This window comes from Lutra lutra, chromosome 3 (genome assembly GCF_902655055.1).
Source record: "Lutra lutra chromosome 3, mLutLut1.2, whole genome shotgun sequence".
Classification (NCBI taxonomy): domain Eukaryota; kingdom Metazoa; phylum Chordata; class Mammalia; order Carnivora; family Mustelidae; genus Lutra; species Lutra lutra.
In genome coordinates this window covers 197,130,748-197,151,901 of record NC_062280.1, presented here as the reverse complement: position 1 = coordinate 197,151,901, position 21,154 = coordinate 197,130,748, and the positions used below count along the sequence as shown (strand labels likewise).

The following is a 21,154-nucleotide window of genomic DNA, read 5'->3' as shown; positions in this document are numbered from 1 at the left end:
AAAGCATCTGTTGCACAACATGGAGACGGATGTCCCTATTTCTTTTGAGTTTGCTTATCTATCAAGGGCTGAAAGAGAGAATGAGAAGTCTTAATAAGGTTAACCACTAGATCTTCCACAGAAACACAAATAAATGCTCTGGGAAAATGTGGCTTATTGTGTAACATTCCTAATTTTTGATCTATGGCCCATTTTTTGGAAGTGTTCCTAACGAGTAAGTCACTCTTGAGATTTACTCAAAGCTTTGTTGTGGGAATTCCATGACCATTAACACGCCCTACATGCAGGTCTTACCCTTGTAGGTGTTTAGAAAATGTCTTTCCCTCCTTTTTCGTTAATAAGGTAACTGTTCTATTCTTTAACCGGATCCAACTGCCCATGACTTTCAGCATGTCATAGGATGTAAAGCAAGAGTTGGGAAATAGGACTGTGAAAGTATCTTTTTTGAAAATAAGAACGAGTAGTTTAAAAAACTACTTTCTCTTCAGATTCAGGTTAGCAGTCTTTGAGGAAAGTACACGGGAGATCGCCTCTCCCACCACATCTGCAATGGAATGGTGGCCTCCGATAAGGGATCTCCTCACCCCCACTCGTAGGGGCCGTTTAAAATGGTCTGTCATACATTTCGTATCATCCAACTGGTTCTGACGCTACTGAAGCATGTGAGTTTCTTGTCAGAGAAACCAAGCTACAGACTCTTAAAGACTGAATGCGTAACAGGCCTTTTTACATTGTCCTAAACCACCAACTCCATAGTAACAGAGGAAAAAAGACCAGAATTCCGTGAGAAAGCACTTCATGAGATCTGAAGGCAATAGGACCATCAGTAGTTAAAATGTACTCATTCCTAGATTCATTTAACTCATCAAATGCTTTGGGGCCTATTCAATCACCAGTGGTTCATATATAGAAACTATTCACGGGGCATCTGGGTGGCTCGGCCGGTGAAACGTCTGCCTTCGTCTCAGGTCACAATCCCAGGGTGCTGGGACTGAACCCCACATGGGGTTCCTTGCTCCGCTCGAAGCCTGCTTCTCCCTCTGCCTCTGCCCCTTCCCCTGCTTGTGCTCTCTGTCTCTGACTCTGTCAAATAAATAAATGAAATCTTAAAAAAAAAACAACTAAAAAAAAAACCAAACCTTTGAAAAAAAAGAAAATATTTACTATGAGCCTACATGAAATGTCTTCTGTGGGAAGATAATATGAAGAGAATATAAATCTAACTTCTACTTATCAACCATACCATTACAATAAAAATTCATTAATTTCTGTATGCATTCAGAAATTTTATTTAACCCTTAGGAAACCTTAATGTCCTATCATATAATTTAGGTTAATAGAAAACTGGGGGGAAAAAAAGACTGAATACAAACTACCTTAAGACATTAATCAAACTTTTAATGTTATCAATTTATTGCATATGTCAGTACAGAAAAATAGAAAGTATATTCTAAAAGAAATTTATTGTTAAAAAAAAAAAAGTAAATGTTTGCTTGCCATGGCCAGCACATCATGTATGATAACATTCAAATCTGAGTTATAAAATTGTATTACTGCTTCAAATAAAATATGGCAAATAACAAAAATATGATTTACATCATGAAACTGGGTTAACTTATTTTATCCTGGATATCCTTGAATAAGTCGAAAACAACTTGACTTTTCAGTATTCACTGTACTGATGGAAACTTATAAATTATGTTGAACACCACACACTCATCCCTGTTACATTATGTGTATATGGCACTTTTTGTAAAAAGTGTCTCTTATACGCAGTCCTATTTTTAAACTACATTTTTAGATACAAAATATAAATGGAGGTATATTTGTGCCTTTTGGCAAAAATGTGTTGACTGTAGTTAGGATGAGTGCATTCATTTTGCTATACAAATGAATATATGATTTCTGATTAGCTTAGATGATGTGCATATATGGTAATATAAATAAACAGAAGTGCTTTTCATTTTCTACCCTACTGATTTAAAAAATAGATGTCTGTGCTCTGTCATTTCCAACTTTACCTGAGTGATATGAAAATACATAAATTTAAGTGGATAATCTGAAAGCATTATAACGAATATTTCTCACAGTTTTTTTTTTTTTTTCCCTCTTCATTATTTTGTCAAACATAATAGGAAAAACGGAGAGGGGGAGGTCAATGCAAGAGTTCAGGATATCTCAGTCATGATCTAATTTTAAAAGTGACTTCTGTGACATCCTAGGTAGAAGTTTACCTTATTTTTTCCCAACCTTAAGGAAGAAAGGGACTCAATGCTAAAAACTGCCCTTAAACGGAGATTGTGAGAATATTTATATAAAGCTGAACATGGCCTTCATTCTGTAATTTGACCAAACAAACCTATTTCCACCTCAAACTAAATCTTACAAAAATAAAAGATGAATATAAAAGCATCCAGTGGTATGAATTTTCAACAAAAGAATGTAACTGACATATTACCAAAGCTGGAATTTGGGTAATTACCAAGTACCCACAGCTCATCATGAAAAAATAAGATTAAGTTGCCCAGTAAAAAGAAAACTGAAAATACCATTTCAGTAAAGATTTCAATTTTACAAAATTATTTGCAACATCAGGTGCTCCAGTCACTTTCTTGGTTAGAGACGCCTTGCATACAAATGTGTTGTTTTGCACTATCAGGTATCCTTTTTGACGATCTCTTCAGTTAATCGTTTCCTGGACCTACACTCAAGAACCAGATCACATTCCCTTTCCAGCTAGTTCTATTCATTTAGTATCTTTTATCTCTCGCCTGTCACAAATTTTTTCTCCCCATCTTTTGCAAATCCTTTTTAGTATCCTTTTTGCTATTCACCCTTCTCCCAACAATCCCTTTTAAAATCATGAATTTTGATCTAAATACAACTTGTATTTTGCCATATTTAAAATCACCCTAGGACTTCCAAAATTATAGTAGCTTAATAACTTAAAATTCATTCCTCATCTCTTAGAGCTGCTCTCCCAAAACGAGCCAGAAATTAATACACAAGGCAGAAACACCTCTATTCCCACTAAGACATGGGTCTAAATGAAGGAGTGACCCATGAAGAATTCACATCTAATTAAGACAAACTGTTTTGGCCACAAAATTGGATACGTTTTGAAAAAATGATGCCAGGGGTTCATGGGCCCCCTCTCCCCACCTAAGGAAATCTCAAATACAGAAGCCAGGAAAGAAAGATGTACTACAACCCAAAACACACTCTTCCCTCTGCCTAGCAGGAAGAAACGCCTCTTAATCCCAAGGGAATGAAGGTGGGGGTGGACACAAGTACTTTAGGACTTTTGAAATCCTGGCTTTAGGGAAAACAAAAACAAAAACAAATCTTTATAAACCCTAAAAAAGGAAACGGACAAACAAAAGCAGCATAAGAACAAACCACCGATGAAGAAAAAGCTTTTATACTTCATCAGCATAATATTTACAACTGCAGTCCACAAGCCCCTCCCCAAGCGGGAGACTGAATCATCACAGGAACACACAGAGGAGATGCTCTGTAAGCTTCAAAGAATGATACAAGTCTCGGGTGTGCCAAGTAAGCTCACGTCTAAGGACACTACATTTGTCGTATTAACTCTTTTCTTTTTAATACATTACTATTTAGGATAGTCATTCTACATAGTAATGGTTGACAAGATGAAATGTATCCTTTAATCGTGGTGAATTTATACATAAAAATACACCTTCCACGATATGGATTACCAACTTTTTTAAAAAGCACGACTTTCTAACAATAATTTATAGAAAAACAGCATCCTTTAGCATACTTGCTAGAATGTATTTTTTTCTAAATACTGACATAAAGTGAATAAGAATGCTATGTGGCAAAGTATTTCTAGCCCTATCTCCATGGAAAGATTTTATAATTAAGGTCAAGAACGTTGACCCACTATTTCTCTGCTCTAGCTACTTGCACAAAGCCAATAAATATAGCTGAAATATTCAAAATATGGTATGTTAAAGCTGACATAATGTAATGGACAGAGCTCAATTACACCTAATTTTTGAGGACGACTTGAAACAACTTAGCACAATAATACCTCATAGCTTATATTTTTTAAGGTAAATCCTGCAAGTTTAAAGGGGCTCTTTTTTTTTAAGTAAGATTTTTCTTACTCTTCTATATGTCTAAATACTACTACTCACTTATAGCCACTTAATTGCTAGATCTGGTGGTAGGTTCCATAAAAAAAAGCTCTATAGTTCCTTCACTCCCACATTCCTACATGTAGGAGAGAAATAAATAAGACTTCCTGACACTGTCCTTCAATGCTATCGTAACAAGTGGAACATTAAACCAAAAAACAGCTTTTTTGCTTTTGTTTTTGTCACTTTTATTTTCAAAAAGTCCAATAAATGATACCTTGACTTTAGTGGGCTAGATATACCTAGATACTGGACTTAAAAAATCAAATGTGGGAATTTCTGTAAAATAGTATGTACAATCATGTAATGTAAGACTTGCTAATTTAACTCTTAAACAAGTTCTAGTTGTCATTATGACTGCTATTAGTGGTTTAGCTGTAGACGTACAAAACTGACAGAAGCTAAAATTCTCTTTGCCACCAAAATTACAAATGTTAAAAAGTTCAAATATGCACATCAAAGCTGCAGTAAAATTCTAAATTTCTATTTTTACATGCCATGATCCAGACTGTACCTAACAAAACACGGTACATTTATATTGAAAAAATGGGGTCCTATTTATTTGTAAGAAAAAGCTGGATCTCAGCATTCACCAGAGCGAAAGTCCATGGCAACCTGCACACAGGCCTCAGTTTCACTTCCTGCCCAGAACAAAATAGAGTTTACATAAAAATAGATATGACCCAGGTTACCCATATACATCGGTATATGACCGGTAGTATTTACATTAAAAACATTGCATTGCATAATTCAAGGAATAAAATACCATCATGCATTTCATTTTAACTATTAAGGGGAAGAATGCAGCTAACAGACTACGTTTGCTTACCATGATTGTCCCGGTATTTACTAAAGGCAGAATACTCAAAGGTTTCTCGTTTACGACTCTCCTTCCGCACCCCGCCGTTAACCCGAGTGTCACACAGGGCAAACCACTTAGGCAACAAGAAACTTTTGAATGCAATGTGCTATTACACTGGCATGTTAAACTAAAGGTATGGATACATAACCACATCGAAAGGTTGGATGAAAATGTATGAAAGAGCCCCAAGAATTCTAGTTCTTCAAATGTAAAAAACTATTTGGATCATCTCAGAGGAGCACTGAAGTCCTTTCAAAGTTTAATGTCACTCTTCAGACAAATATAGACATAACACACTTCTAGGAAGGAACATTCTTTATCATTCTGCACAAATTAAAATACAGTGCATGAATCAAAAGGAACAACATTAGATGATTGTTACGTTAGAGGAAGTTTTTGCCATTTCTTCCGGAGAATGACTTTTGAGGACTTCTCTGATGAACTGTTCGAGGGCAGGAAAGTAGCCCTGGCACTGCCACGTGTCATTGTGAGTCCCGTCAGGAAAAATGGCCAATCTCTTAGTCCGAGACGGGGAGAGCTCATAGAGTTGCTTCATCATCACTGGCGGAATTAACTGGTCAGAGAGTCCAGAGATGAAAAGAGAAGGCATTCTGCACTGAGAGATTTTTCTGTAGGACAAGAATTTATTTTTGTAGCACCATAAAGGAAGGTAACGCATCGGAAAGAAGGAAAATAAAGTGCTGGCCATATGCGGTATGCTTAGAAACGTGTTCTCTACCATAATGGCTGAAATCCTGTGTGAATTTTCAGAAGCCAAGTGAATAGCCACGGCTCCTCCCAAGGAACGGCCGAAAAGGAAAATTTTTGTCTTGTCAAGGTCAGGTCTAGTCATCACATAGTCTAGGACAGCCTCGGAGTCCAAGCAGAGTCCTTCTTCACTGGCTTCTCCTTCGCTTTTCCCATAGCCCCGGTAATCAACAAGCAAAAGATTGACTTTGAGGTTAACCAACATAAGCAACGCATTCGGTAACCTGTGACCTATGTTGCCTGCGTTCCCGTGAAAATAAATTATAGTTGGGGAATAGGGGGAATTGTCTCCAGTGTATCTTATCAAAATAAGATTCAGACGCACTCCATCTTTGGTTCTGATGAAAATGTTTTCATGGGGAATCCCAGTGGGCATGGGAACATAAAGGCGTGAAGAAGATGGCTGTTCTGGAAAATAAAGCAATACATCCTGGAATTTATATAGAATACCTGCTATTGATACGAATATTAACAAAAGTAAGATAATGCCCCCGTACAGATGAAAAGTCACGATCAAAGGTAAAAGAGAAATACGGCAAAGAGCCCAAGACCAGGAAGCCAAGGCTATTAGCCATCTTTCAACAAAGTTCCACAGCATCCAGGACTTTTCCATGGCCACTCTCCGTAAGTATCCTAAAGAGAAAGAGAGAGAGAAAGAATCAGTAATTCAACATACGTTATTTAAAAAGTTAGATCCACGATATAATAAATTATGCTACTAGGAGACTCCTCTGAAGGCTCCACCCACTGATGCTCTGATTCCCCTGTTGGTTCTGTTCTCATCAGTCTCCTCTCTCCTGCCACTACTGTATTTATGAAACACAAACAGTTATCAAATGATATTCCTTTTTAAAAAAGTACTTAATTACTGGCTGGTACTTTCATTAAGGCATTCTCCCTGATTTGACAGAGAATCGGTTGAGGCCATGTTCCCAAATTTGTATATGAGGGAAGGGAGGCTCCGGGGCGTAAGTCAACAGCTGTGCTCCCAGCTCCTCAGGCAGAAGAGGCCAGAGGCCAAAGAGCGTGATTCCAAAGCTCCTCGTGTGCCCACCAGTGAGCCAGGTAGGCTGAGGAAAAAAAAAATTTTTGTACTGAGTTCTGACATGTAACACTGTATTATTTTCAGGTGTACAAAATAAGGATATTTATATATAATGGGAAATGATCACCACAGTAAATAGCTAACATCTGTCACCATACACAACTGGAAAATTATTTTCCCCTGTGATGAGATCTTCTAAGATCTACTCTCTTAAAACTTCCAAATATGCAATACAGTATTAATGATAATTGCCAAACAGTATATTTTATCCCCATGGCTATTTATTTTACAACTGGAAGTTTGTACATTCACCCATTTCATCCATCCCTGACTCTGGCAACCAACAATCTGTTCTCTGTATCTGTTAAACTTGGGGTTTGGGGACTTTGTTTTGTTTTGTTTTAGGTGTGGGAGGGGGGTTAGTTTTGGGGGTTGTTTTTCCTTGTCTTTCTCTGACTTAGCTCAGGAAGCACAATGCTCTCAGGTCCATCCATTTTGTCACAACTGGAAGACTTCATTCTTTTTTATTTTCATTGTCTGTATGTATCACGTTTTCTTTGCCCATCCATCCATCCACCTACAGGACACTTAGGTTGTTTCTGTATCTGTGCTGTTGTAAATAATGTTGCAATAAGCCTGTGGGTCCACACATCTTTTTGAGTCAGTGGTTTTGGATAAACAGCCAGAAGCAGAATTGCCAGATCATATGGTAGTTGTATTTTTAATTTTTTGAAGAACCTCCACACTGTTTTTCATAGTGGCTGCACCATTTACATTCCCACCAAAAGGGCACAAGGGTTTCCATTTCTCCATATCATTGCCAACCTTTATTTCTTGTCTTTTAGATAACAGCCATTCTGACAGATAATGACGGGATGACTCACTGTGGTTTTTGATTTGTATTTCCCTGATAATTAGTGATGCTCAACATCTTTTCATATACCTACTGGCCATCTGTATGTCTTCTTTGGAAAAATGTCTATTCAGATCTTCTGTCCATTTCATACTCATACTGTTTGTTTTGCTGCTACTGAGTTGTGTAAGTTCTTTATATACTTTGGGGATTAACCCCTTATCAGATATATAATTTGCAAATATATTCTCCCACTCAGGAGGCTGTCTTTTCATTTTGTTGGGCAAAAGCTTTTTAGTCTGATGCAGTCTCACTTACTTATTTTGTGCTTTAGTTGCCCCTGCTTTTGATGTCACAGATCCAAAAATCATTGCCAAAACAGATGTCAGGGGCTTATGGCCAGGTTTTTCTCTAGGAGTTTTATGGTTTCAGGTCCTAAAAGTCCTCAATCCTTTCTGAGTTAATTTTTGTTTATGGTGTAAGATAGGGTCCAGTTTCATTCTTCTGCATGTGGACATCCAGTTTTCCCAGCGCCATTTGTTGAAGAAACTGACCTTTCCTCCACTGCATATTCTCTTCTTAAAAAAATACTAAATTCTCTTTTACTCACTAATAAAACTACCATAATGAGGTTATTATTAAATTTTATGTTAGTGACTGATTTTTTAAATTTTACTGTATTCCATAAGCTAATAAATGTGACATTTTCATTCACTGAATTAAACACTGAAAAAAAAATCATAAAACCAAGTTAAATTGGATTGGCTATAAAGATGAGTTAGATGACTTAACAAATTTGATTTTCACCATTATCTAACCAAACATGTCTATTTCTGTAAACACAGACTTTCAAATTTGAGTTCTTATCCAAATGACTGTGAATGTACACCGACAACAGGACATTTTTCTGAAGCTTCTCTGAAATCAACACTGCCACCCAGTTGTAGCAAGTTTTATTACAATGAGCTCTGTGATAAGCCAGGGAAAAGCAGGTATGTGAGGTAAAACAAAAATTCAAGCTTAACTATTGTAGAAGCAGCAATCCCTGAGCAGCAGATATCAAGAACTGGTTAAAAACCAGATTGAAAGTGGTTGCATTATAGCAGCCAAATAAGCCAATTACATTCAATACTGACAACTTTTGCAGATCAATCATCAATCCATGCCTCTACAACCTATGACAGCAATTTAGCTACAGTGCTCAGATCAGGCAGAGCTACTCTATATGCCTTCAACACAGTGGACACGTCTCAGCAACACATCTGGCCCACTCAAACTTTTCATCTATTGTTTACTTAATTTTATTTTTATTTTTTAATTATAACTGATATCAGTGATTGTCATTTGTACCCAACAGGTGTACTGGAGAAATGTAAAAACACACCAGCATTAACTTTTTACATCAAAATAAAAATGTTTGTGTATGTAATGATTATGATTAATAGGGTTTGGGATAAAATACAAACATATTAGAGCATTGCACTGTTTGGAAAATAAGATACCATTTAAGAAACTTCTTTAGTGAACAATTTTACTATCTTTTCCATGGTTAGAGCCAATCATTTATGACAGTTACCAGAGACAGGAGTAACTCAAAGTACCATTTATTTGGTGATTTAGGAGGAAAAAAAACATAGTAAAATTTCATCCACTTAAATTCTGCTCTACCATGTAGTTCCTGAATAATCTTATGTTTATCACTTATTTCCAGTCTAAATTTCTTTCTCAGTAGAATGAGAATTTTTAAATGCCTATATATAAAGCCGGTCAGCATCACCAAATGAAACTAATTTAAAAAGCATTTACAAATGCTATAGAGATATGTTAACTGTATTTGCGTTTGTGACTCGTATTTCTAGCTGTACTACTATGTTCCTAAGCATGTTCTGCTCAAATCAGCATCAACATCAGAATGTACCAAACAAATCTAGAAATTTGATAAGGGCTCCTATATCCTGGATAATCAAGAATTGACCAATTTTCAAATTAAAAAAAAAAAAAACTACTGCACTATCTCATATATACAAATATATCAAAAACATAGAAAAAAGAGTTACAATTTTCAGTTACTCAAACTTAGAAAAACTATCCTTTTAAAGCAGGCTCTGTAATTTCTAATTTCAACATACAATATTGAACTTAAATCTATAAGCCTAAGAACTGTCTTTCTCTTTTTCACTACTCTATTCCCTACTGGGTAGTACACCACTTTACATATATTCAAGACTAAAATATTTTTTGAATGAACAATCCAGTAATATACCTAACTTATTAGACTTCTGAGCCAACATAACTGTATTCTGAGCACTGGACATACATATATTTAGGACAGGACATCAGAAAAATGGCATATTTGAGTTTACTTATGGTTAGAAATAAGAGGAATTAAATTTGCAGTTTTCCACAAAGCAGTGCTGAAAAGTCACCTTAACTAAATGACTTTGTGATAAACAACATAAACTTATATTCTTAAACCGTGGAAAACAGAATCGAAGTCAGTCCATTTGGAGGAATATCAAATGGAAATCAACTTTAAGGACAGGTGAATAAAAACTGCTCTAAAGTGTGTATGCGGTCTCTCTCTTTTTTTTTTTAAGATTTTATTTATTTGACAGAGAGAGAGCGAGCGAGTACACACTTCTATGATCTTATGGTCTTAAAGAATTGAGGCAAGCAAACCTAATATATGGAAGGACTTTTTTAATTTCCTAAATGTATTAAAACTATCAGCAAAATACAATTACTAGAGCCATCTGCTGGCATGTAAAAACAACTTTGTGGGGGCGCCTGGGTGGCTCAGTGGGTTAAGCCGCTGCCTTCGGCTCAGGTCATGATCCCAGGTCCTGGGTTCGAGCCCCACATCGGGCTCTCTGCTCAGAAGGGAGCCTGCTTCCTCCTCTCTCTCTGCCTGCCTCTCTGCTTACGTGTGATTTCTCTCTGTCAAATAAATAAATAAAATCTTTAGAAAAAAAAAAAAAAAAAAAAAAAAACTTTGTGTAGACCCAGATGTTATGAAAGGCAATGAAAATGAACAGTGCCTCTAATACAATCCACTTCATAGATCATACAGCTAGTGATATGCAAGTTTTCCATATATTTTGTCAATAACTTAGTGTGAGTAAAGGGTTAACAAAACCTTTTCTCCAGCATGAAAAAATGACCTCTGGTTAACCTTCTAGTACTGTTTCCCTGGAAACCTCATAAAGGTGGGATGCCAGCTTTTTCCAAGCAACATTTTGTGTGGTAAACTTGACCCCTAGTGGTGAGCTACATCTGGACTGAGAAAACACTGAGTAGGGCTACATATGTCCGGTAGGAATTATAAAGAAAGCCTTCTCTCAGTGGGGACTGGACTTGGAACTGGTGTGCTCTTTGCACCTGGGTGCAAGGCCTTGGTGCTGTTACAAAAGATACTATCTCCCATGGAGCAGGAAGCAGCTAAGTCAGAGTGGCAAGTGCTCCCACCCACGTCATCTTTCCTCTAACCTTAGCTATTATTGGGGAACAATACACCTGATGCTGATGTGCTGCGTCTTGTATCCCCTATCTTTCAAAAAGGGGAAAGAGAGAGCACCAGGTATGGCCTATCAGGTCTTGAGCGTGAATATCCAGTTGAACCCAAGACCACTGCTGCTGGTCATGGGCAATAAACAAGGCAACTGTACATTTTACAGGGGCATCTATGGGGCAAAACATTTATGAAATGTGTTGCCAAAAGAGATGGATTATCTGCCAGGTTCTTCTGTATGCTCAAATGCATTTGCTGATATCACCTTAGTATACTGAACAGCCAAAGAGAGATGATGAGATTCTACATTCAAAGTTAAACCAAAGTTTATACTAACTAGAAGGGTTGCTGAGAAGGAAAGAGCATTAGACCTACAGACAACAGAAACTCAGTCAACCAGTATCTTCTCATCTTTCATTCTACATTACTATGTTTTAACCGTATGCCTGCATTTAAATATGACTTATTCCCATTTCTCAGTTCTGCTCTTGCTACGCTATCACACAAGGTCTCACATGTCTCTCAAATCCGTCTACCTGTGGCTTTAACCACTCCAGGAACTCTCTTCTTAGTATCTAAGAATCTGGTGCATGAACCCTCATCACGATCTCTCATAAAAAGTAAACCTCACACCACCTCACACCAGTCAGAATGGCTAAAATTGTCAGAAAACAACAGATGCTGGCGAGGATGCGGAGAAAGGGGAACCCTCCTACACCGTTGGTGGGAATGCAAGCTGGTGCAACCACTCTGGAAAACAGCATGGAGGTTCCTCAAAAAGTTGAAAACAGAGCTACCCTATGACCTGGCAATTGACCCTAAAGATACCAATGTAGTGATCCAAAGGGGCACGTGCACCCGAATGGTCACAGCAGCAGTGTCCACAATAGTGGACTATGGAAAGAACCTAGATGTCCATCAACAAACGAATGGACAAAGATGTGGTGTATACACACAGTGGAATACTATACAGCCATCAAAAGAATGCAATCTTGCCATTTGCAAGGATGTGGATGGAACAAGAGGGTATTATGCTGAGCAAAATAAGTCAATCAGAGAAAGACAACTATCGTATGATCTTCCTGATAAGAGGAATTTGAGAGGCAACATGGGGGGTTTGGTGGGTAGGGAAGGAAAAATGAAACAAGATGGGATCAGGAGGGAGACAAACCATCAGAGACTCTTAATCTCACAAAACAAACTAAGGGCTGCTGGGGGGAGGGGGTAGGGAGAGGGTGGGTGGGTTACGGACATCGGGGAGGGTATGTGCTATGGTGAATGCTGTGAAGTGTGTAAACCTGGTGATTCACATACCTGTACCCTTGGGGCTAATAATACATTATATGTTAGTAAAAAATTAAAAAGTAAAAAAAAAAAAAAGTAAACCTCATTTGCTAATAAATCCAATGGATTTTTCTCAATTCACACTGCAACACCACAATCCTCAGCAACACTAAACACTGAATCCTCCTCGGCTTCCAGTATACCCAAATCCCAGTGTTCCTCCCTCTGATACACCCCTAAAAGTCGGTATCTTCCCAGGTCCTGACCATTTATCTACCTCCCTTCCCTCAGCGATCTCATTCTCTCTCATGGCTCGAACTATCACACTTGTATATAACTTACTTCAATTCTCTATGTCCACTGCATCTCCAATCACAATTTATCTGTTCCCTGAGTATCTGATGCTCACTGACACCTCAAACTTATCTACAAATAACCACATCCTTCTCCTCCCCTCACATTTTGTACGTTTTATGTTAATTACTAAAAAAAAAAACACATGGTGTGCAAACAAATACTTTTTTAAAAAACACAGGTAAAATGAGCACATCATTATAACATGCACAGGTCTTGACTTTGAATGAAAAAAGTCAACATTAAAAATAATCTCGTGCTTTTTATTTAGATGAAGTGACCAGAGTCATCAAACGGATATTACTAAGCACTTCTCAAGAAATGATCTATTGAGGGGCGCCTGGGTGGCTCAGTCGATGAAGTGGCCAACTCTTGATTGTGATGCACATCATGATCACAGGGTCAGGAGACCGAGCCCCAAGTCAGGCTCCCAGCTCAGGAGGGAGTCTGCTTCTCTCCCTCTCCCTCTGCCTCCACCCTTGCTGAAGCTCTCTCTCCCTTGCTCGCTCTCTCTCAAATAAAAATCTTAAAAAAACAATCTGTTAGAAGCACTACTAATTTTTATTATAATGTTTAGACAAAGTAGATATGGTCGTTTTCCTTTTAAAAGAACGGTTTTGAAGTACCAGTCACTTCTTGATGTACTACAGAAGCACTTTAATCATGAACAGAACCCCAGACCTGGGATGATCCCCTTGAGAATGTATGGTCCTCATTAACTTGTTTTATTCACCTTTAGTGCTCCATGTGCTTCAGGTTTGTAAATGTTAGACCATCATGAGTACACAGTCACCAATTTAAGACTAAAAATAAAAACAATTTGAAGCCGTGAAGCTGTCAGAACCATCACGTTGGCTGCAGCGTGAGCGGGGTGTAAGTCACGGAGCCGGTGACAGGAACGCTCACCTGACCTCAATTAGTCACCTCAGGCACTCCCTCGTTTATATGTACTTGGGAGAATTGCAAATGGTTCCATTTTATTTAAGTAAATATTGTCTAAGTTGATGCTTAAAAAAAAAAAGAGAGAGAGAGACCAGTACCAAAGTCACGCTCCTCGTCGATGACATGAGTCCTCAGAACACAACCACAAATCCCGGTAGAGGTTCTCAAAGCCAGCCCAGGCCCCTGGAGCGGACCCAGAGTTGGTTTCCCAGGCCCGCAGATTCCAGGGCATCCTACCTGCTACATAAAGACGAAAGACAACGCCACAAATATGTGCAGATCCTACCTCATGTGACTCTCAAGTGACTCATGATCTACTCAGGAAACAGGGGCACATGTCACAGCGCATGTCTAACATACACTGATCTAATCACAGAGGACACGAAGACAATCAAAGATCACAACTGCCCTTAAATACAGCAACTATGTGTCCTTTACAACAGAATTTGAGTAATCTCTACATTTCATCATGCTTGGTTACTTACAGAAACCAAGTGGAAATTTACGCAAACTTTTAAAAACAGGACAAAGCACAACTCCACGATTAAGGATTTCTCTTACTTGCCATCAAATGGCTATCTATGCCACTTATTTTTATTACTGAGCACAATCATTCGCAGGAACTAGAAGTATTCAAGCATAATCCAAGTAAATACTTGGCAATCACAGTGTCCAGGAAATCAGAGCTGTCGAAGCAGATGATCTTTAAGGTCCTTATTAGGCCTCAGACCTTTCTATGCCAGTGGCTGCACTGCACAGTCCTAAGAGCCACAAGACCCTTCTGAGGTATCTTCAAGATCCATGTTATAATGACACTAAGACACAATTTGGCTTTTCACTGCTGCATGAATGGTGCGAAACCAATGCTGGAGGACTGCAGCCGCCTGAGCAACTATCAAGGCAGCGGCACGCAGAGGCAGGAGTCCAGGAGTCCCATTCTTTATCCCCATGAACTCCAGGAAAGGAGCCAAAAGTCAGTTTTACTTAAGAATGTCACTGAAAAAGCCGTAAAAATTATTAATTTACTTATATCTCAGCCAATAAGTATACATCTCTAACATTTTGTGTGATGAATGTTGACAAAATGGAGAGGACGCAAAAAGCTCTAGGGCCCTGCACTGAAATTCAGAGTCGAGAGCTGAACTAGCTGCTTTTTTTAGGTGATAGCAATTTTACTTAAAAAGACCACTGACAAACTATGGTTATTCAGCCTTAGGTGCCGGCAGACATGTTATGGAAAACGAATGTGAAGTTGCCAACAGCCTCCCATGACTTCAGAGGCTTTCCGGCTGGCATCACGGTAGTGATGGTACCAGCAAATGCAATTTCTGATAACCTTTTCGATTACCAACATTTGAAAGAATCTGCCCCACACAGCAAACAAGTATGTTCCAAATGAGCAATAAATGCTGTCACATCATCAAGCAGAAGTAACAATTCATTATAAGACAAACCAATGGATTTTATTTTTTTTAAAGATTTTATTTATTTATTTGTCAGAGAGAGAGAGAGCGAGCGAGCACAGGCAGACAGAGTGGCAGGCAGAGGCAGAGGGAGAAGCAGGCTCCTGCTGAGCAAGAAGCCCGATGCGGGACTCGATCCCAGGACGCTGGGATCATGACCTGAGCCGAAGGCAGCCGCTTAACCAACTAAGCCACCCAGGCGTCCCAAACCAATGGATTTTAATGTAACAAAGACAAAAGTTCTTTGATTCAAGTTTCAGGTTCCACAATGTAACCAGCCCTTAAGAAACTACTACCTGTTGAGTATTGGACCAATATCAAAGAACATCTGTAATACTCCTCTCTTTACAAGTTTCCATGAACCTGATTTGCTTCACACAGTTCACCTAAAACAACCTACCTTCTGAGAATGAATACAGAAACATAATAATCTGCCTTCTATTAAGCAGGCATTAAAGATATTTACAGAAATGTAAAACAATGCCATACACCTCAAAACAGCTGGTCTCGAAAAAAATATATTAACATGTAATGAACTTTTTACTGCCATTTTAAAATGTTATATACGTTATAAACTCCCAGCTTTAATTTCTAACACAGTAAATATCTCTCTCTAGAGTACACATATACCTAAACACTTTGGCATCCTTGATAATTCTTTAAAAGGTAAAGAGGTTCTGAGACCAGGAAGTTTGAAAACCACTGTTCCGAAGTGTCTAACTATACAACCTTACTGTCTTTTTCCTCCAGAAACTTGACTCCTTCAGATTAAGAATGAGGTACTATGGGGGAGAACTAGGTAACTATCAAATCATCCTGAATACCCCAGAAATCCACTAGAAGACTGATGGAACAAACTCCACAACGAAGGGAGAGCAGGGGCCACATCGAATAGGATTCCTACAGTTGGTACTTCCAAGTACTAGGGGAATAAAGTGGGGCAAGTGCACTTCCTTGGCTCATTCCCGGTCTTAGGTGAAAGGCATTCAGTCTTTCATCACTGAATAGGATATTACTTGTGAGTTTAATATACGCATGGCCTTCATTATGTTGAAAAAGATCCCCTCATACCCACTCTGTGGACAGTTTTTATCATGAAATCAGATGTCCAATTTTTTCAAATGGTTTTTCTGAACGCTGAAATGGTCTTATGATTTTTATCCTTCACTTTGTTAATGTGTTGCATCATGCTGACTGAGAATAATGAACCATTTTTGCATCCCCAGAAAAAAAAAAATCCCTGACACTAATATAACACTGTATGTTAACTCTACTGGAATTAAATAAAAAAAATAAAATAAAATAAAATAAAACCAGAAACACCCCCCCCCAAAAAATTTAAAATTTTTTACTACAGTAATTTAAATATTTTGTGCATTATAATATAGACAGGTTGCTAAAACTTGCTAGATTCTGGAAGAGAAATATCTTTAATAAAAACACCTAGCATTCTTCAGGTTCCCAAGGATCATAAACTAGAAGACAGATGGCAAACTCTGGAGGGAGAACTTTCTGCCTAGGCAAAAGTTCTGTGTCACTCTGGGCGAGGCTTGTACTCAGTGACTCCTGCTTCACACATTCTCAGATCACTAGCCAAGTCCACATTTAACCCACTGATCCACCCAGGTGCCCCCCAAGTCCACATTTAAATATGGCCATTTTGAATGGGTGTTCCCACATACCACTTTTTTACCTTGGGTCTCGGTTCCCACATTTGGAGAAGGAAGCTGTTACCTGAATAATCCGTAAGATCTCACAAGTTCTATTTTATAGGTGACAGAGAAAAAGTAAAGGTAGAGTTGGAAAATAAGCACTAGATTATAAATAGTCTTTGTTAACTAGTACAGTAGAAGGTTGGAGGGCCGAGTTATATGACTTTAATGAGTAACTGAAAAGTTAGTGAGCGAGCTAAGTATGCACCAAGATTAAAAATGAGTCTCTAGAAATCTCCAATGTGCACAGACACAGTGATTTTATATTTCAATTGAGGTTTGTGAAGTATTTTATTCATCATACATTTTCAGTCTCCTTCCCAGACCACTACTGTCCAAGTAACATATTTTTAAAGCACACAGAGTTAAAGTTGTAGAAAATAACTTTGGTGGAGCAACCCTCACATAAAACATAGCATGTTTTAGGAGTATGTAATTACTGAGAGGGAGAAAGAAGAGTGAGGAATATACAGGGAACTATCATGAGTTTTCATGAACTCTGAAATGTCTTGTTTTTGCTTTACTTAATGGAACGTGGGTTAGTCTCTCCAATAAAAAGTAATGACATGATGGCAAATGCTACATTAAAGATTAATTTCAAGTCCAGAGTAACAAGCACCATCAACTTTTTCCTTGCCAAAAAATATTATTACTTCCCTCTGAAGTCTGTAATCTATTCAGATCAGTTCTCTATCGAGCTATATTGTATCCACAAATCATAAAGAAAAGAAAACTTAAATCAAGAACTAAAACTTAAATTATGGGAATGAATACATTTTAATTATCATTGCCTCAATAGCAGAGTAGATCAGACAAATAGGTTATTCTTTCAATCGTACTTAAAATTATATTTTACTAAAAGTTGGAATTATCATACAAAAAAGTAAATGCTAATTATCTTAATTATTTTAATTGCGAGTGCTTACATTGTATTATACAGTGTGTAGTCATTTACTGATTCTGCCAACAGTCCAAGATCTTCGAAAAGTACAGATGTCTACCTGTACGTGAAAGACAAATTCCCCCAGACGCTCTGACTGAAGGTTCACCAGTTATACACATGCAATGGAGAAAGTCCTCACCCATGAATGTACTATTTTTTTTAAAGGCCCTTAAGTCTATCTCAAACTGGTAATTTTGGGAACAGCTTGTTTAAAAATAAAAACTCATCATTTGTTAACAAGCATACCTCCAAGTGACAGAACGGGTTCACGTGAAGGCTGGAAACCACAGACACCAAATCCACGTGTCACTGCTAATGGCAAGATCACAAGGGACAGGAGGGTCCCAGGCTGCTCATCAGCTCCTCTGAGGGAATTCAGTTTCCAATCACATTTCAAGTACCACAGCACTCGGGTTCAACCCTCCTACATCAACGTATCTCCTTGTCTGCTAAGCAGGGAGGAGTGAAGAAATCATGGCAGCCGCGCAGCGGACGTGGAAACACAAGCAGCTATCAGTGTGCGGGAGACACCACACAATGAATTATCTACTTCCCTAATGGGTACCCACATGTCATCAATAATGAAAAAGGGGGTATTAATAGTCCTCTGGGACAAATGAACAACAACAGCCTACAGAAATGTTGGATAGGAACCGAACCGTTCAGAGAGCGGTCTGAACTGGGATTTAAACCCGCTGAGCAGAAACCTCAGACACATGTACCGACAGCCACACGGAGAGCATGTGTGTGCTTCCCCTTTACTTGTAGCATGGGAGACTTGGCAACTACAGTGAACTCTGACAGAACAAAGATGACAGATCACTGTCACTATGCGAGCCAATCACAGTTTGTTCTGAGATTATAAACAGCTGCAAGGAAAAAAATTGTTTAAAACAATCCACAAAGGCTAAAAATGCAAATAGTAATGTTAGAATTAAGACTGATAATGAACTTCAGGAAACTTCCAACTTATGAAGGGGGTACTGTTCTAGCCACTTTATATAAACTAGATGGATGGAACTTAAAAATTATTTTCTTCTAATGATTCTCAGGCTACCTCATTAATGCATATAGTTCAAGCCCTAGAAATACTCCTCCTCCGCAACTTTGGAACGTATTGCTGTAGGAGTTAAGACATATTAGAAACAGTAACAAAATATAACAATTCACTACGAAGTGTATCATTTGAGGGAAAATCATCTTAATTAGAAGAATTAGAAAAACTAGAAACTCTTTTGGTCTCAATTTAGGAAGGGCATCTATGGGCCTCAGGCCTTCCCGGAGTGATTAAACAAGAACCAGAAAGATTTTAGAATCTGAGTTATCACTGAGTCCTAAATGAGTGAAAGACAGAGACAAAGGAATAGATTCCCCTGAGATGAGAAACAAGAGATGGGAGCTCATAGGAAAACCTATCTCTAAGTGATACTGTTAACCCAGAACAGCTTGGTTCCTAAATCCTGTCACTCAGAGGGCAAAGGGGCTGGAGGTGTGCCTGAGAAGGCATGTGGGCCCCAGGATCGGGAGGTACAGACAGCCAGGAGCTGGCTTACAGGCATCATCCCAGATCAACGACCAATGGGCAGCAGTGCCGCGCAGTGGAAAGAGACGTTTTCCAGCTCGGTCTGTTATTACCTGGGTGACTTTCGTCAACTCACTTAGCATCTCTAAATGCTTGTTTCCGCACACGTAAAGGCGAGATGAAACGTGTAATTGAAACACTGCTGGGATCAATGTAATAGGTAGTGTGTTACTGCAGCTGCTTCTATAAAACAAAATTTAAAGTGATTTATGATCCACCAGAGCAGGGTAAGTGAAAGTTAAGCACAGCTACAGGTCCTGCTAGACTTGCATTAAATAATGGGGAAGACTCACCGGAGAATACCTGAGTACTTGCGCACAGGAAATAATTAGGGCAATGCCGTACTCGTTCTGTCAAAACCCAGCTCGGGTAGCAGCTCCTTCAGAAAGCCTTCCCTGGCCCTGTCCTGGGCGCCCGCCCCACGCTCTGCGTCCGCACGCGCGGACGGGGGCACCGCCTGCCCCGGTGGAACCGGGCACCTGTCTCGCACCGGCGGGCAGTCCGTGAGGCCGGGGCAGCACCTACTGGGTTCCACGCTCTCAGCAGACCGTGCGGGGCGCGCAGTGAGCCTGCACAGTTACTGAACGGAGCAGTCGGTGGTTCGGGTCGGCACTGAGGAGAGGACAGCGCACGGTTACAGCCAACTGCTCCTTCCTGAAACGAAATCTAACTTTCTCGTAGAAAACGTGATGAATGTAAGCGTGCACACAAAGAAGTATTACCCCGTGCGGAAGGAAGCCGGGAGGGGCTCCATGAAAATCCAACCCCCGAGCTCGCAGCCCGTCCGGTCTCGCGGGTCTCACTCCGTGACCACCACCCGGCAAACCTGCGTAAAGCGGCTGCAGAAGCAAGCCCCGGTTTCGGGGTCAGGACACCCGCGGCAGGCACACCACTGATGCATTTTGCAAAAAATAAATGCTGACGGAAACCCGCAGCACGATGCGCTTCCGCCGCGCGGGGTGCGCTCGCGCGGTTTCCTCGACGCCCCAAACTTCCCCGCGTGGACCCGCGGGTCCCCGCGCCCCAGCAGCTGGCGACTTCCCGGCGCGCTTCAGCTCCGGGCGGGGGAGGCCGGGGGAGGCGGGGGCGGGGAGCGGCGTCTCCCAGTACCCGGTCCCGGCGCGCTGCTGGGAGCGCCGCGGCGCGGATTCGGACAGCGGCTCCAGGTCCGGTCGCCGCACGGCACCCGGGGCCGTCGGTAACGGCGCGCCCGCGGCCACGCTGCGCCTCCGTCCGGGCCTAGCGCCCGGCCCCCGTCCGCGTCGCGCAGCCCCGGGGAGGCCCCGCCGGCCGCCCCCCGCGTCCCTACCCCGGCGGGAGCGCACCGGGGCCGGCGGCCGCGCACCGCACTTACTTAGACCCGCTCGCAGGCTGCGCAGTCGGCCGCGGACTCGGAACCCGGCGCCGCGCAGCAGAGTCCCCCCGCGCGGCTTCCGTCGCTCCTCATCGTCCTCCGCCAGCCGAGGGGCCGCCGCCGTCGCCACGGTCTAGCCCGGAGCTTTTGCGGCGCCGCTCTCGGCTCCTCCACTTCCGGCCCACGCTCGGTGTCGCCGGCAAATGTCCCCGCCGGCTCCCACATCACCAGCTCTCCTCTCCGCCTTCCTCCCCTGAGTGAGAACCCGACCCGCCCTCCCGGGCATGCGCACAAACCGCAGTCGGGGGTGTCCCCGCG

At 40.5% G+C, this 21,154-nt stretch overlaps 2 protein-coding genes across 5 annotated transcripts in view; both read right to left on the bottom strand.

The window, feature by feature from the left end:
- TNFSF13B (TNF superfamily member 13b) overlaps nucleotides 1-21,154 on the bottom strand; it is an 80,677-nt gene that overhangs the window by 59,370 nt on the left and 153 nt on the right. The window lies entirely within an intron of this gene.
- On the bottom strand, nucleotides 1,378-21,105 carry ABHD13 (abhydrolase domain containing 13). 4 transcript variants are annotated; one of them, XM_047720384.1, is made up of 5 exons: nucleotides 20,837-21,105; nucleotides 19,776-20,136; nucleotides 19,536-19,665; nucleotides 18,147-18,265; nucleotides 1,378-6,429 (listed from the first exon to the last, which is right to left on the bottom strand). In XM_047720384.1, the coding sequence occupies exon 5, from the start codon at nucleotides 6,407-6,409 to the stop codon at nucleotides 5,396-5,398; it is 1,014 nt and encodes a 337-aa protein (XP_047576340.1). In that variant the 5' UTR covers nucleotides 6,410-6,429; nucleotides 18,147-18,265; nucleotides 19,536-19,665; nucleotides 19,776-20,136; nucleotides 20,837-21,105; the 3' UTR covers nucleotides 1,378-5,395. The 4 variants fall into 4 exon arrangements, with proteins under 4 accessions (XP_047576340.1, XP_047576339.1, XP_047576338.1 ...); XM_047720383.1 differs by having other exon boundaries at nucleotides 19,536-20,136; XM_047720382.1 differs by lacking the exons at nucleotides 18,147-18,265; nucleotides 19,536-19,665; nucleotides 19,776-20,136.

Bases quoted from the DNA above. Each gene is read 5' to 3' on its own strand.
- ABHD13 (XM_047720383.1), bottom strand. From the start codon at position 6,409: ATGGAAAAGTCCTGGATGCTGTGGAACTTTGTTGAAAGATGGCTAATA.